General features: G+C 35.0%; 1 protein-coding gene across 49 annotated transcripts in view; it reads left to right on the forward strand.

Moving 5' to 3' along the window:
* LOC18431767 (cytochrome P450 97B2, chloroplastic) overlaps positions 1-391 on the forward strand; it is a 44,030-nt gene extending 43,639 nt beyond the window's left edge. For all 49 annotated transcript variants that reach the window (XR_016055320.1, XM_020665686.2, XM_088866389.1 and 46 more), the window contains one exon: positions 86-391. Coding sequence is in view for 48 of the 49 variants with exons in the window: in XM_020665686.2 (XP_020521345.1) it covers positions 86-331 (246 nt within the window). In the remaining variant the exon portion in view is untranslated. The remainder of the gene's footprint in view (positions 1-85) is intronic.
* Positions 392-14,039: the final 13,648 nt, after the last annotated feature.

Below are 14,039 nucleotides of genomic sequence, written 5' to 3' on the forward strand. Positions count from 1 at the left end.
TCAGCAACCGAACTATTATTTGATGTAGAGAGAGAGAGAGAGAGAGAGAGAGAGAGAGACTATAATGGATTTGCATGGTCATCAGATTGTGGCAGATTTCGCTTTCCTCCCTTTTGGTGGGGGACCCCGCAAATGTGTGGGGGATCAGTTCGCACTCATGGAATCGACAGTTGCGCTGGCCATGCTGTTGCGCAAGTTTAATGTGGAGCTGAGGGATCCTCCGGATCAAGTAGAGCTGGTCACGGGGGCCACCATCCATACCAAAGCTGGCCTGTGGTGCAACCTCAAGTTCAGGAGTGCAGCTCCTTTCGATGTCACATCCAAACCGTAGTAAACAGTTTATGTGAATGGTTTTTAAATGTGACAATACAACGCTTCTTTTCATGAATAATTAGCAAACCATCCCCTACCTCTCTCTCCCCCACCCCCTCAAAAAATCAAAAAACATAAAAAAAATGGGTGTGGTTTTTATAAGGTTGCAACCTTAAACAATCCAATTAAGGCGCACCTACAAATTTGATCATAACAGATAATTTGGGTACAAAAAATTCATAGGATTATCTCAAAATTCATAGGATTATCTATTTTCATATCTAGTTATAAAATTTTAAACTCCTAAAATGGTTTAAAATCAAGTAGATCTATAAAAATATGAAAATATTGAAAATGGACGGTCTAGATAATGTATTGCAAGATGCACTATTTGTGGGATTCAAAATCTTTTTTTTTTTTGTCTACATTCATACATCTCGACATCAAGATGATTAATTAGAGGTTTTTTAAAACATTAAAACAACTTTTTCCGATAGATTTTGAGGTGCATCTGTAATTCTATGTTTTAAAGTTGCAACTTTATATAAACTTTCTCCAAATAAAAAAACCCCAGTAAATATATTACTCTGTAACAAATGGTTCGAGGCAATACAGTACTTGGCTTCTTTTCATGTGTAATTAGGAAGCGAAAGGGTTAGCGTAGGAGGCGATTTATGATCAAATGTAAAAGGTACACCCAAAATCTCATTAGGAGATTGCAGTTCTGGTGCTAGACATCCTCAAATTCATCATATGAGCCTTGAAAAAAACAAATGAATTTCAAGTCTTGTATATAGTGTATCTTGTAAAGGGAATTCTAATATTATTTTTTAAATTTTAAAAGAAATATCTCTATAGTTTGTAATGAGGTGGTTTCAACCTTAGGAGCTCCTCCGAACTTTGTCGTGAGATGCAATTTTGATGTCCTTGACATGTAAAAGAAAGTCAATTAGCAAGACGGCTAGAAATTATCCTTCGCTTGATAACTGATGTTGACAACCAAATCCTTCTTAGCCCAGCTATCTTTCACAAAGGCAAGTCGAGGTTAAGTTCGCTGTTAAAGCCCTGGAAGTGGACAAAGCCCCGGGACCGAATGGCTTTTAGGTTTTGTTCTTCCAACACTTTTTGGATTATATTGGGGGAGGATGTCACCAAAGTTGTGGTGGACTTCATCCTAAACTAGAGGATGCTCAAAGCAATCAATACATCTAACTTTCTGTTTTTAATTATAAAATTGTGAACTCTAAAAGTTATTCAAATTAAGTCGATTTATAAGAAAGTGAATTTTAAAAATGGATGGTCTAGATAATATATTGCAAGATGTACTAATTTTAGGATTTGAAATCTTTTTTTTTCTATATGTTGATGATCTATTAGATATTTTTGACATTAAAATAATGTTTTTAAAAGGATTTTAGATGTGCGCCAAGACATTCATGGGAGGTGCCTCTTAATTCTACATATTTAGGTATCAACCTTATATATGAACTTCTTCCTTTTATGAGAGACTAGCGAAGTATCGACCTTATATAAACTTCTTCCACTCAAGAGAGACTACATATTTTGGATGTCAATCCACTCCCAAGTGGTTTGAGGCACCCAATTTTACTATCCCCAAAGGAACGCAGGTTATGGATATGCAAGTTAGGGGTTAAACGAAAAATATGAAAAAGACCAAAAAGGTAAAACTCGAGTATAATTTATGTACCGTTTGTATAGGGCCAACTTCAAATAGTATTGAGAAATGTGGTTTCGATACTGGAAATCTTTATGATAGTCTTAAAATATATTTTTATCTCTAATTATAAAATTTAAAGCTTCAAAAATAGTGTAGATCGAGTAGATCTATGAAAATTTAAAATTTTGAAAATTGACGGTCCAAAAATGTAATACTGGATGCACTATTTCCAAAACTTGAAATCCAATTTTTTTCTCTTGTCTATACATCTTGAGGTTGAGATGATCAATTTGAAGATAGTTAAACATCAAAACAACGTCTTTTATTGAACTTTTTGATGTGTGCCCTAATTTGATTGTTTAAAGTGTATAATCTTTTTCCTTTTCTACGTATGCCAATTAAAGTAAACATTAATTATTTTATATTGAAGAACTTGTCATGTATATTTTATATTGAAGAACTAGCCAATTGAAAATGGTCATGTATATTTTATATTGAAGAACTTGTCACAATGCCTGTGAGATGAATTATTTAGCATTTTAGCCATAGAGTTTGACTTAATTTAAACATACCTTTCAAAAGAAACTTTCTTATGAGTTGGAATAGCTGTGAATGCGTAAATTGTCAAATAATGCATCTCTCATGGGTATTTTGATAAAAAAATTTTCTATATTTTATGCTCAATTCCTAGTTTTCTAGAGTGCTAAATGTATTTAGATTTTTTTTTATTTTTATTTTTTATACATCCGATTAAGCTCAAATTTCTGGTGTTGACAGTTTTCTCCATCTTATATTTCTAAATAAATGCCAAAATGAAATTTCAAAATGAATAAGATGACCAGAATGGCCCTAAAATTTTGAAATTTGTTGGGGTATTTTTGTTATTTTATATAAATCAATTATATTTTTAATTTTTTTTACTACTGTACTTTAGTGAGAACTATTAATGCGCAAAATTTGAGCTGAATCAAATATATAGAAAAAAAGAAAAAAGAGAGGAAAATACAAGAGCCACTACAAAAAAGTGGGACTTAAGTATAAGATATAAAATACATGGGACTGCTTGTAAATTTTAGAAGTATAAAGGAATTTGTATGTTAATTTCTCCAAATAAAATGCAATTTTTATGTAAAGTTTTTTTTTAATTATGAGAAATATATTTTAAGTGAATAACGTAAACATCTCATAATATTTGTGATATTGAAACCATAGTTAGCAAGTCGGGGAATAATAAAATATCGGCAAACCAAAACATTGGTTATTAATTGGTTTATTTCAAAATGTCGAACGTTGGGTAAAATGTATGGTTTGCTAAAAAATAAGGTAAATTTTATAATCGTGAACATTTTGGATTTGGTTACGGTCTTTTGGGCAACTAACCATAAGGACTTTAAAGGTATACCCCACATTGTTTTCTTCAACAATTGGAGAACTATTATACAACATCACAGCAAAGGCATATCATGAAGTTTCTGTTGGAGACCTCCTGAGCTAGGTTTTGCTCAAACTAAACTTCGATGGGTGCTATTTAGGAAACCCAAGACCAGCTGGAGTAGGGGCACTCATAAGGGACAATTTAGCATCCACTCTTGCCTCCTTATCCAAATCCATAGATCATTTTGACTCCACAGGGGCAGAAGTAACTACCCTTCTTGAAGGGCTCAGACTGTGTTCACCTTACCGCTCAGTGCCCCTCATTATCGAAAGAGACTCCAAAAGTATTATATAGCTTGGGCTTCTTAATTTTCACCTCCTCCATACAACCTGGCACACATTTTGTATGAGATTCACTACATTTGTAGGGATATTTGCGTCTCATGGAAGCATATCTGGAGGGAGGAAAACCAGGCAACACTCAAGCTAAAGATGGAGCAGGTTTAAGAGGCGCCTAATTTTTTGAGATAGACATCTTTTTGTTGATTGCTCTGTTTTTCGCATTGCAACTAATAAAAATAAGTTTTTTGATTCTACTCCCTCTCATCCCCCTTTACACAAGGGTTCTGTTTGCTTTCCGTATGTGGAATAGCATTTCTCTCTTCTTCCTGTACTTACTTCTCTCTCCATATATATAACAGTCAACATTCTACTCTTTCTCATCCTCCTTTGCATGAGGGTTATGTTTGCTTTCCATATGTGGAATAACACTTCTCTCTTTCTTTATTAATATAACAGTTAACATTCTAAAAAATAATAATGACACAATTTAGGATTATGATTTGCAGCTCTTGTATAAATATATTAAATCCATTAAATAACGATTTTATAGCCTTATTAGTGTCATTAGGTAATACTTGACAATTTTTTGTTGAAATTTTTAATAAATCCAGCAACAATGCTTATCATGTTCTCACAACACAAACACATCATAGATTTATTAGGAGTATAAAATGCAAGAATAACAACAATACTAAACACAATAACTAATTAGTAAATAACAAGAACTGTGTACCAAGGCATAAGATTATGTTTCAATGAAAGAAAAAAAAATATGCCCCCATTAGAGGATTCATGTTAATGTTAAAAAATTTAAAAACCCAAATATATAAAATAGTAGTCCATCCTAAATGCTATGTTATATGCTCCAATGAAATAAAAATTAAAAATAAAAATAAAATATAAAATTATTCAAACTTCTCTATACATAAAAAATGCAATAAAATGCTTAAGAACATTCAAATATCTTTTTCTCTATAAAGACGCTATGGGTTTAAAGAAAAATAAAAAGGATTTTTCATTAGGTTACCCTTCTTCTAATTCTGCCTATTATTGTGAGATATACTATTGTTTTGATTATTTTTTTTGGGGGAATATATTGCTTCTATTTTTTGTATAGTGTTTTTAAGGGAACTCATTGGTGAAATTTTTTAGACAATATTTTGTTAAATAAAGATTCTTAATTTACTTCCAATGTTAATGTATTTATCTTTAAACAAAAATTCAATAATATTAAGTCAATGAAAAAAGAAAGTCAAAGGGAAGAAGTTTTGTCGAAAAGTTTTTTGAAAAAAGTGAAAATACGAATTTATATCGGTTCCATTAAAAAAGTGATTTTTTTTAATATTTTTTGAAAAACTCGGAATTCTTGACGGATTTCAAAATAGTGGAGATTTTTTGAAACAATCGTGTCTTAAACGGAGACTTGCTAAGTATGACCATATTCACATTTTTCATGGTTTACACTCATGTATCTTCTCTTTTTGTTATATTTATTTTAAAAAATATCTCTTGTTTAGAACTCCACCAAAAATGTGTCAGTTTTTTTTTTTTCCTGAGTGACATGTGAGTTTGAAACACAAAATTTCGAACCTACTTTTTTTAAAATTAAGTAGCTCAGAATTTCAAGTTCTAAACTACTTATTCATGTGAACTAAGGGCTTGTTTGGCCCCATTGGTTAACAAACCGAGGCTTTAAATCAATACCTTGTAATGACAAACCTTAGTTATGCTAAAACCTGATTACTCAGACATGACTTGTTTAGATTGCTTTGAATGGTACCCAGGTTATGTAAATTTGATATTTGGATCATTTTTTTTATTACCTGGTTTGCAACAGCACATATTAAACTAGAAATTTTGAGATAGTTTTCTCTCTAGAAAAATTGAGACAGTTTCTCTACAAACAATTAAAATTTCATATAGTTTCACTCTCCAAAAATTTTGAGACAATTTCTCTCTCTAAAAATTTTGAAATAGTTTATCTCTCTAAAATTTTAAGGTAGTTTTTATCTCTAAAATTTGATATAGTTTCTCTGACTAAAATTTTAAGATATTTTCTTTCTCTAAAACTAAAAGTTTGATATAGTTTTTCTAAAAAAATTGAGATAATTTTTCTCTCTAAAATTTTTTAGGTAACTTCTCTCTCTAAAATTTGATATAGTTTCACTCTCTAAAATTTTAGGATACTTTCTGTCTCTAAAAATTTGATGTAGTATCTCTCTCTATTTTTGAGATAGTTCTCTCACTAAAACTTTCAAGTTGTTTCTCTCTCTATATTTTGATATAGTTTCTCTCTAAACCTTAAAATTTGATATAGTTTCTCTCATAAAAATTGAACATAGTTTATCCCTAAAAATTTTTAGCTCATAAAAATTGAAGATAGTTTCTTTCAAACAAATTTTAAGTAATTTTTCTCTCTAAAATTTAATGTAGTTACTGTGTCTAAAATTTTGATATACTCTATCTCTCAAAGACTTAAAATTTAATATAATTTCTCTCTTTAAAAATTTTGAGATAGTTTTTCTCTTTAAAGATTCTAGTATTTTCTCTCTCTAAAATTTTAAGATACTTTCTCTATCAGAAACTTGAAATTTGAGATAGTTTCTCTCTCAAAATTTTTGGAGATAGTTTCTCTTTAAGAATTTTTATAGTCTCTCTCTAAAATTTGATATAGTTTCTATCTTTAAAATATGATAAAGTTTATTTATCTAAAATTTGATATAGTTGCCCTCTCTAAAATTTGATATAGTTTCTCTCTCTAAAATTTGATATAGTTTCTCTTTCTAAAAAATTTGAGATCGTTTCTCTCTCTAAAAACTTTTAGGTAATTTCTCTCGCTAAAATTTGATAGACGTTCGCTTTTTAAAATTTTAAGATATGTTTTCCCTCTAAAACTTGATATTTGAGATGGCTTCTTTCTTAAATTCATGAGAGAGTTTCTCCCTCTACTAAATTTTATGTCGTTTCTCTCTCTAAAAGTTAATGCAGTCTTACTCTAAAAAAATTGAGAAAGTTTCTCTCTCTAAAACATTTCAAGTAATTTCTCTTCTTAAAATCTGATATAGTTCTTCTCCAAAATTTAAAATTTGATATTGTTTCTCTACCTAAAACATTTTAGAGAGTTTATGGTGCTAAATGTTTTTTGTAGTTTCTCTTTTAAAATTTGATACAGTTTCTCTTTCTAAAATTTTAAGATACTTTCCCTCTTTGGATCTTTAAGGTAGTTTGTCTCTCTAATTCATGGGAATGTTGTGGAAACTTTAATTGTATTTAATAAAATGGGCTGATCCATTGTATGAAACTGGTATTATTATCAGTTCTATAATATTATATTCCCTCTTTCATGTTTACACAAATTCATGTTTTGGATAACTCAATTTTTTTCTTGATTTTGTGTATCCAAGTTTGGGCTCTCTTTCTTGGTTACAAAAAACATGATTATGTATCCAGAAAAGTTGCCAAACATGTATTTATGTGAGATACCTTGGCTCTAGTAAACATGGTTTTGAATACTTGAGTGGCGCGTTTGGTTCCCTGGCTTTCTCAATCTGTAGAAAAGTGTATCTTGGAATTGGTATTTACTAAAATTGGCATTTCCTGGGATATGATGTACGTTATTTGTATTGCATCTGGTAGAAACCAAAAAAATACAATTTCATTGTTTGGATTGCTTGGAATAATTTTTTCTTGGAAGTGCAAATTCTCTCTCTCTCTCTATTGTTTCCTCCATAGAATGCCAAATGTGGTTGTTCTCCGTTTTCAGACACCAAGCCAGCTGCACGTCTCTCTCTTTAGAATAACACCAACAAAAGTAACTAGAGAAGCTCTCTCTCTCTTTCTCTCTCTCTCTGATCTGCATAACATCCACAAATATTTGTAAATGACTATCAACTCTTGAAACTCCTCCCTCCAAAAACAAATCTCCACTCAAGTAGGAGAGAGAAACAAGTATCCATCCCAAGAAAGAAAGGGAAACAAGTGATGCAAGACCAATTTCCTTTTAACAAAGAGAGAAAATTTTTAGAGAGAAAACAGTACAAGAATAGAAAACCCAATTTTAGCAAAGAGAGAAAAAATTGTTAGAACCCATTTGCATAGGAGGAAATTAAGAATTTTAGATATTTGAAATACAAGAAAATCTAATGATTTTCAATATCAAGAATTCCTCAAATCGTTTGTTTGGATATACTATACAAAATTCATTAATTCTTTACCATCATTTTCATGTCCATTGTTTGGTAACAAAAATTGATATAGCATCTCCTTCTAAAACTCAAAATTTGGGATACTCTCTCTAAAAATTCTGAGATAGTTTCTCTCTCGGTATAGTCTTGTTTACGCTCCTGTTTGCACCGACAACACATGACTTCAAGAGTCTTGATGATATCACTGAGGAAGGTCTTTAGCAGAATCTTTTTGCTTCTCACTTCAGGCAGTTAGGAATAATCTTTTTGTTGACTTCCTAGAAGTTGTTTCATGTCTCTTGGAAAGGAAATCTCTGGGTGAGATCAACTCAAATATTTGTAAAACTTAATTAATTTTATGAAAATGTAGAGAAAGTGGGGTCGCTTGAATTATGGGCTCAAGTTAGGTACGAAAGTAGACACCAAGTGAATGGCAAAGAAGTAGATACCTGAGTCATGGTGGAAAGAAAACTTTTTTTTCAAGGGACATATCTTTTGAATGACCATTACCCTTTGGGTAGGTGGTACGCCGATGAATGCTTTTGATCTATAAGAGATCGAACTGACACTGCTATCTTCGAGTTAGTGGGGTTGAGAAGTCTCTGACAGTCGCGATCCGAAGTGACAGTCAATAGGAACCATGTTGTCTTTGAGCCAGTGATACTCCTTGTTGTAATCACTCTAATGCTACATTGGATGCTACCAGTGTAGTCATCTTCGACTTTAGACTTTTTTTTTGGTCTGGCTCTCCAATCGAATGAGAGTTTGATTTTTGAAAAAATGATTGGATGACAAATTCTTGGTTAATTGAACTTCTTGTTCGCCTCCGATTTTGACTCTTGGGGTCCACATGTTTAGGTTTTCGGTCTTGGGAACGAATGGGTTGGTCTTTTTTCTCTCTAAGGATTTGAAAGCAAGGCAATTTAGGATTTCGTGGCGGCAGAAATATCATATTCAAGCTTCTATGAAACTCTATTTTTTAAAATATTTTAGAAGGTTTTGAAAATAGATTGAATTTTGAAACAAAAACAAATTTTTTGGCTACTTTTTAACCAAAGATATTAAAATATTTGAAAACATCACGAAACACATAGGGGAGGTTTCAAAGAGGGAGAGAATTTTGAAAAATAGGTTTTGTAAGAAGTTTAGGCTCATGCTACCTAGAAGCTCTATTTATTTATTTATTATTATTATTTTTTAACATGAGTATGTCGAGCCTCTATTTGGGACTTTCAGGATGAGGAATCACCATGTACGTCCTTATCTTCTAATCTTGGCTCTTATGTCATAATTCTTGGTCGAATTTTTCTTGAAGTTTCTGAGCAAACCAATGTCTTGGATAATGTTGGCTACTGCCCCTGAGTACTCAGAAAATCCTTGGACATCTAATTTTGTTCCTTCACTTACCTACCATTTGAACATCAGATAGTTGAGATTCTTCAAATTTATTTGAACTAATGCCTTTCATATTTCTTTCACTTTTGACGCTATTCTGACTTGGCAAGAAAAGAATTGTTAGTGATTTTTGGTGAAGAGACAAAAACATCGAGAAGTTCCTTTTTTTTTTTATTACCCCAATAGCTTTTTTTCCGATGCTCGGGATTCCTTTCAATTTTTCATCCCGAAAAAATTTATTTTGCTTATTCTTTTTCTTTTTTGATTTTTGAAGAAGATGAATAATGAGGAGGAGAAGAAGAAGAGTCAGTGGTGTTAATCCTTTTTGTGGCACTTGGTCCTAGATGAGAACTCAATCAACCTTCTTTCCTAGATGGCAAGGAGGTTCTATTCGTAGCTATATTGGGATTTTTCTTGCCCCTGGTTGGTATCCAATAGGTCGGTATCCAATACTTCTTTGATAAAGGTTGCTGAGTTCCCTATTGAGTTTTTCTTTCTTGAGTTGTATCACTCGAACCTTGTCTTCAAACTCAGAGTCACTCTTAGCTTTCTAGTCCTTCAATATCTTTCTTGGGTCGCTAAGCTCATTTTTTTTGCTTTTGTTTTTTAATCTTTTTATTTTTTCGACTCCTTAAGCTACCAATGCTATGGAGTAGGATGCCTAAGCGGAGTGTGGATGCCCTCCCTTGGCTTGTATTCTCATGTTTTATGCAATGACACACATATGGAAAATATTATAAGACAGGTAGGTCAATAGACCTCACCTTGCCTCTTTGATGAACTTACACAAGCATGCTCATTCAAAACAAGAAGAGAAGAATGAGATAAGAAAGATGGGGGAGAGAAGAATTCGACCAAGTGGGGAGATCTACACAGTGACTAAGCTGATGAGTAATTGGCCTGACCTGGTAGTAAAATGGGCTCGGTAGCTCAGACCGGCTCAACAAAATTACTACTAGAAGGCACAATGGTTAGTCTGTCATGGTAATAAAGTGGGCACAGGAATTCTGGCACAACAACATTATGGCAAGACGACAGGACTACTATGGGAAGCTAATCTCGACCCTTCTTAATCAAACGAAAGAATAACAGAATGAAATTCATAAAGAAAAAATAAGAAGTATGATAAGAAAAGAAGAGAACATAAAGAAGGAGAGGGAAGAGAAAGAAAGAAAGGAGGGAAAGAATATGAGGAAAGAGAGAAGAACACAGTCGACGCCAGGCGTCGCCGGCTGTGTTAGGTAAAGACGGAGAAGAGAACATGGTCGACGTTGAGCATCGTCGGCTATGTTTAGACAAAGAGGAGAGAAGGAACACAATCAGTGCTGAGCATCACTGGCCATGTTAGACAAAAAAGAGAGAGAAAGGACACAGTCGGCGCTGAGCATCGCAGGCTATGTTAGATAAGGTAGAGAGAGAGGATACAGTTGATGCTAAGCTTCACCGACTTTATTAGACAGAGAGGAGAGAGAAGATGCAGTCGACGTTAGGCTTCACTGACTGTATTAGGTAGAGAAGAGAGAGAAGATACAGTTGGCACTAGGCTTCGTTGACTGTATCAGACAGAGAAGAGAGAGAATATGCAGTCAGTGCTAGGTCTCATTGACTGTATTAGACAGAGAGGAAAGAGAACATGCAGTCGGTGCTAGGCTTCACCGACTGTGTTAGATAGAGAGAAAGAGAACATATAGTCAGAGCTATGCTTCAGCGACTGTATTAGACAGAGAGGAAAGAGAACATGTAGTCGACGAAGGTTTCACTGACTGTATTAGATAGAGAGGAAAGAGAACATGCAGTCAGCGCTAGGCTTTATCGACTGTGTTAGACAAAGAGAAAGAGAACATGCAGTCGGAGCTAGGCTTTAGCGACTGGGTTAGATCGAGAGAAAAGAGAACATGCAGTCGGCGCTAGGCTTTGCTGATTGTGTTAGACATAGAGGACAAAGAACATGCAGTCGGCGCTAGGCTTTATTGACTGCGTTAGACGAAGAAGAAAGAGAACACATAGTCGGTGTTACTCTTCGCTGTCTGTGTTAGACGAGGGGAAGAAAGAGAGATAGAGATAAGAAGAAGCGAGATAACAAGAGAGACAAAGATGAGAAGAAGAGAGAGAAAGATATAGAGATGAGAAGAAGAGAGAGAAAGAGATAGAAAAAGATGAGAAGAAGAGAGAGATAGAGATGAGAAGAGGAGAGAGAAAGAGGGGAGGAGAGAGAAAGAGGGGAGTAGAGAGAAAGAGGAGGAGAGAGAAAGAGTGGAGGAGAGAGAAAGGGAAGAGGAGAGAGAAAGAAAGAAGAGGAGAGAGAAATAGGGGAGGAGAGAAAGAGGGGAGGAGAGAGAAAAGGAGAGGAGAGAAGGAAAGAAGAGGAGAGAAAAAGGGAAGAAGAGAGTAAGTTACCTTACCAAAGGGTACCGATCCTTTTCTTCTTTCTCCTCTCTCTCTCTCTCTCTCTCCAAGACGCACCCACGAGCTCAAGAAGAAATTAAAATTTTATTGATCCTTGTGTGAAATGAACCCAAAGTCCTTTATAATTTAGCTTTGCATTCTTATATAGAATTGGACTAAAACACATGTGTACCCCTAAAAACTACCTAAAGGTAAAGATAATTACAATTTAATTGAATTAAAATAAAATCTAAAAATGGGTGCAATAGGACTATTTTGGCACTGCCTAATAATGTGTGGAATTTCAGAACAATCCCTGCTGCTGCTTGAGAACTTGCGTGATCTTTCATGGCTGACCTGAGGTTGCTCTGATGCCCGTTTGATCGAAAGATTGTTGTTTTACTATAGGGATTGATATAGGGATTGATTTGAAACCAATTTCTAGCCATGAATCATGTTTTTAAGCCATGATCATGAGACTTGAATTTGGGATGAATCTTGAAAACTTTGGATCGATTGTGTGCTCGTTCCTTGATGTTTCCCTTCAGTGTCTTCGCTGAATCATACTGAGCATCCCCTCAAGATCATGTTGCAACAAACACAGCTCGATTTCGTGTCCGGATGAAGATTTTGTCATATTGAGTTTTTCGCCAGAATCTTGAAATCCAACGGCCAAAATTTACAGCAACTTCGACTCCCTTGGTTATGAAATCCAACCGTTCATCGTATGTGGGGTTCGAACAAAAGATGGCCACGGACCTTTTGCACCCAAGGCAATTGGTTTTGTGTCGATCTGGTGTATGAGCGTTGTGATTTGGCCACCGGAGTGGAGCGTGTTGCTGTTGATTTTTTTGCAAATTCCTTCATGAATTGGCAACTTCTTTCTAGTTTTTGTCCCTGCTCGTGCATCGTCAAGGGGCGTACCACATATCGAATCGCTTGTTTTGAAGAGACGAACATGCTTACCAAATTTGAGCACAATTTGACTTAGAACAAATGAAATATAGGCCTCAAACATTATTGCCCATGACTAAAACAACCACCTTTAATGGTGTTTTAGTGCAGGGTGGCCACACGAGAATAACGTGTGGCTTAACCCTTTTCAGTATTTTTCCCATAACTTTGTCCTGGAGTGCTCGATTAAGCCAAAACTTGACTCATAGGGGTTTTCGACCATGCCCGATCCAATAGTGGTGGTCTCATAGTTGTTTGGCGCACAAAAAATATATCTCTATCTATGGGGTCCATTTTAGTGTGTTAGAAGCCAATTTGTCCGAAATTGTTTCTTTGTGTTCACTGCCTTAGACATATCTAATCATGATAAAACTTGGCCGGTGGCCTTCTGAAGTGATGATGAAGATCTTGACTGATTCTGAAGAAATTCTGATGCTATCAAAATTTCCACTTATTTTGTAGGCTTTATTGACCCGCTTCCTCTATATTCCGCATCAAGAACTAAGGTGCTGAAAAATGTGTTCAAACATTGTGTGCCTAATTAGTAACATGTACTACGACACAATTATGATGGTGGGAGTGTCAGACACCGAGTCGACTGCCAACTCATACTGAAGATCGGGTACATCGATTGGTTGTCCATCGAGACAACGCGTAACTATCCCATGAGACCATGGACCCCAGCCTCAACCTGGATCTATAGTTAGGTCACCTAGTCATCAGTCCAGAGACCAAATAAGTTATCGATCTGACTCTAGGGATCATCAAGTTGTACCGCCTGAAGCACCCTAAACAACCGAGGGATTAGGCCAGGTGCGGTCCTCAAACATGCCGGAGTGCTACCCCCATCCTTATGTTGAACACAAGATAGAGTTTGTGCATTCAGTGGTGCTCAAGCCGGTGATTTAAGTATAAGTGATCCTCATGTACTAATAGCTCCCAGTCCACCTGGTAGAGAGCATTTCCCTTGAGGTAGTGCAACATGATCTTCTAATGTCCACAGTAGTCGTAGGGCTAACCAAGCTCCTCTTAGGACCAGTCAACCTAGCATTAGCTAGCTGCCAACCCTAGTCTGGCCCAGTTCCTTTAGGGATGAAATAATCAGTGGTAGATAATCTTGTAGATCCAAATAGGATAGCTCAAGCTGTTCTCCATGCCATGAGGAACCTTAGCCTAGGACATGCAACCAACTACTCGGCCCAACTTAACCTAGGGTCCTTAAACTTGGTCAAACACAGACCAACTCAAGAATGGTCCCTAATCGACTAGCGTTCACGCCATCATACCAGTTCTATAATCCACAATCCAGGGAAGCTCCTCTTATGGCACAAATATATTCGTCACCACACTACCTAACTCCCTTACACCCAGTTGGTCAACCTGCCACTTTAGGAAGACTAGTGGAGGGTCCACCA

The sequence above is a fragment of the Amborella trichopoda genome, chromosome 5 (genome assembly GCF_054954075.1).
Source record: "Amborella trichopoda isolate Santa Cruz 75 chromosome 5, AtrichopodaSantaCruz75HAP2 v2.0, whole genome shotgun sequence".
NCBI classification, from domain to species: Eukaryota; Viridiplantae; Streptophyta; class Magnoliopsida; order Amborellales; family Amborellaceae; genus Amborella; species Amborella trichopoda.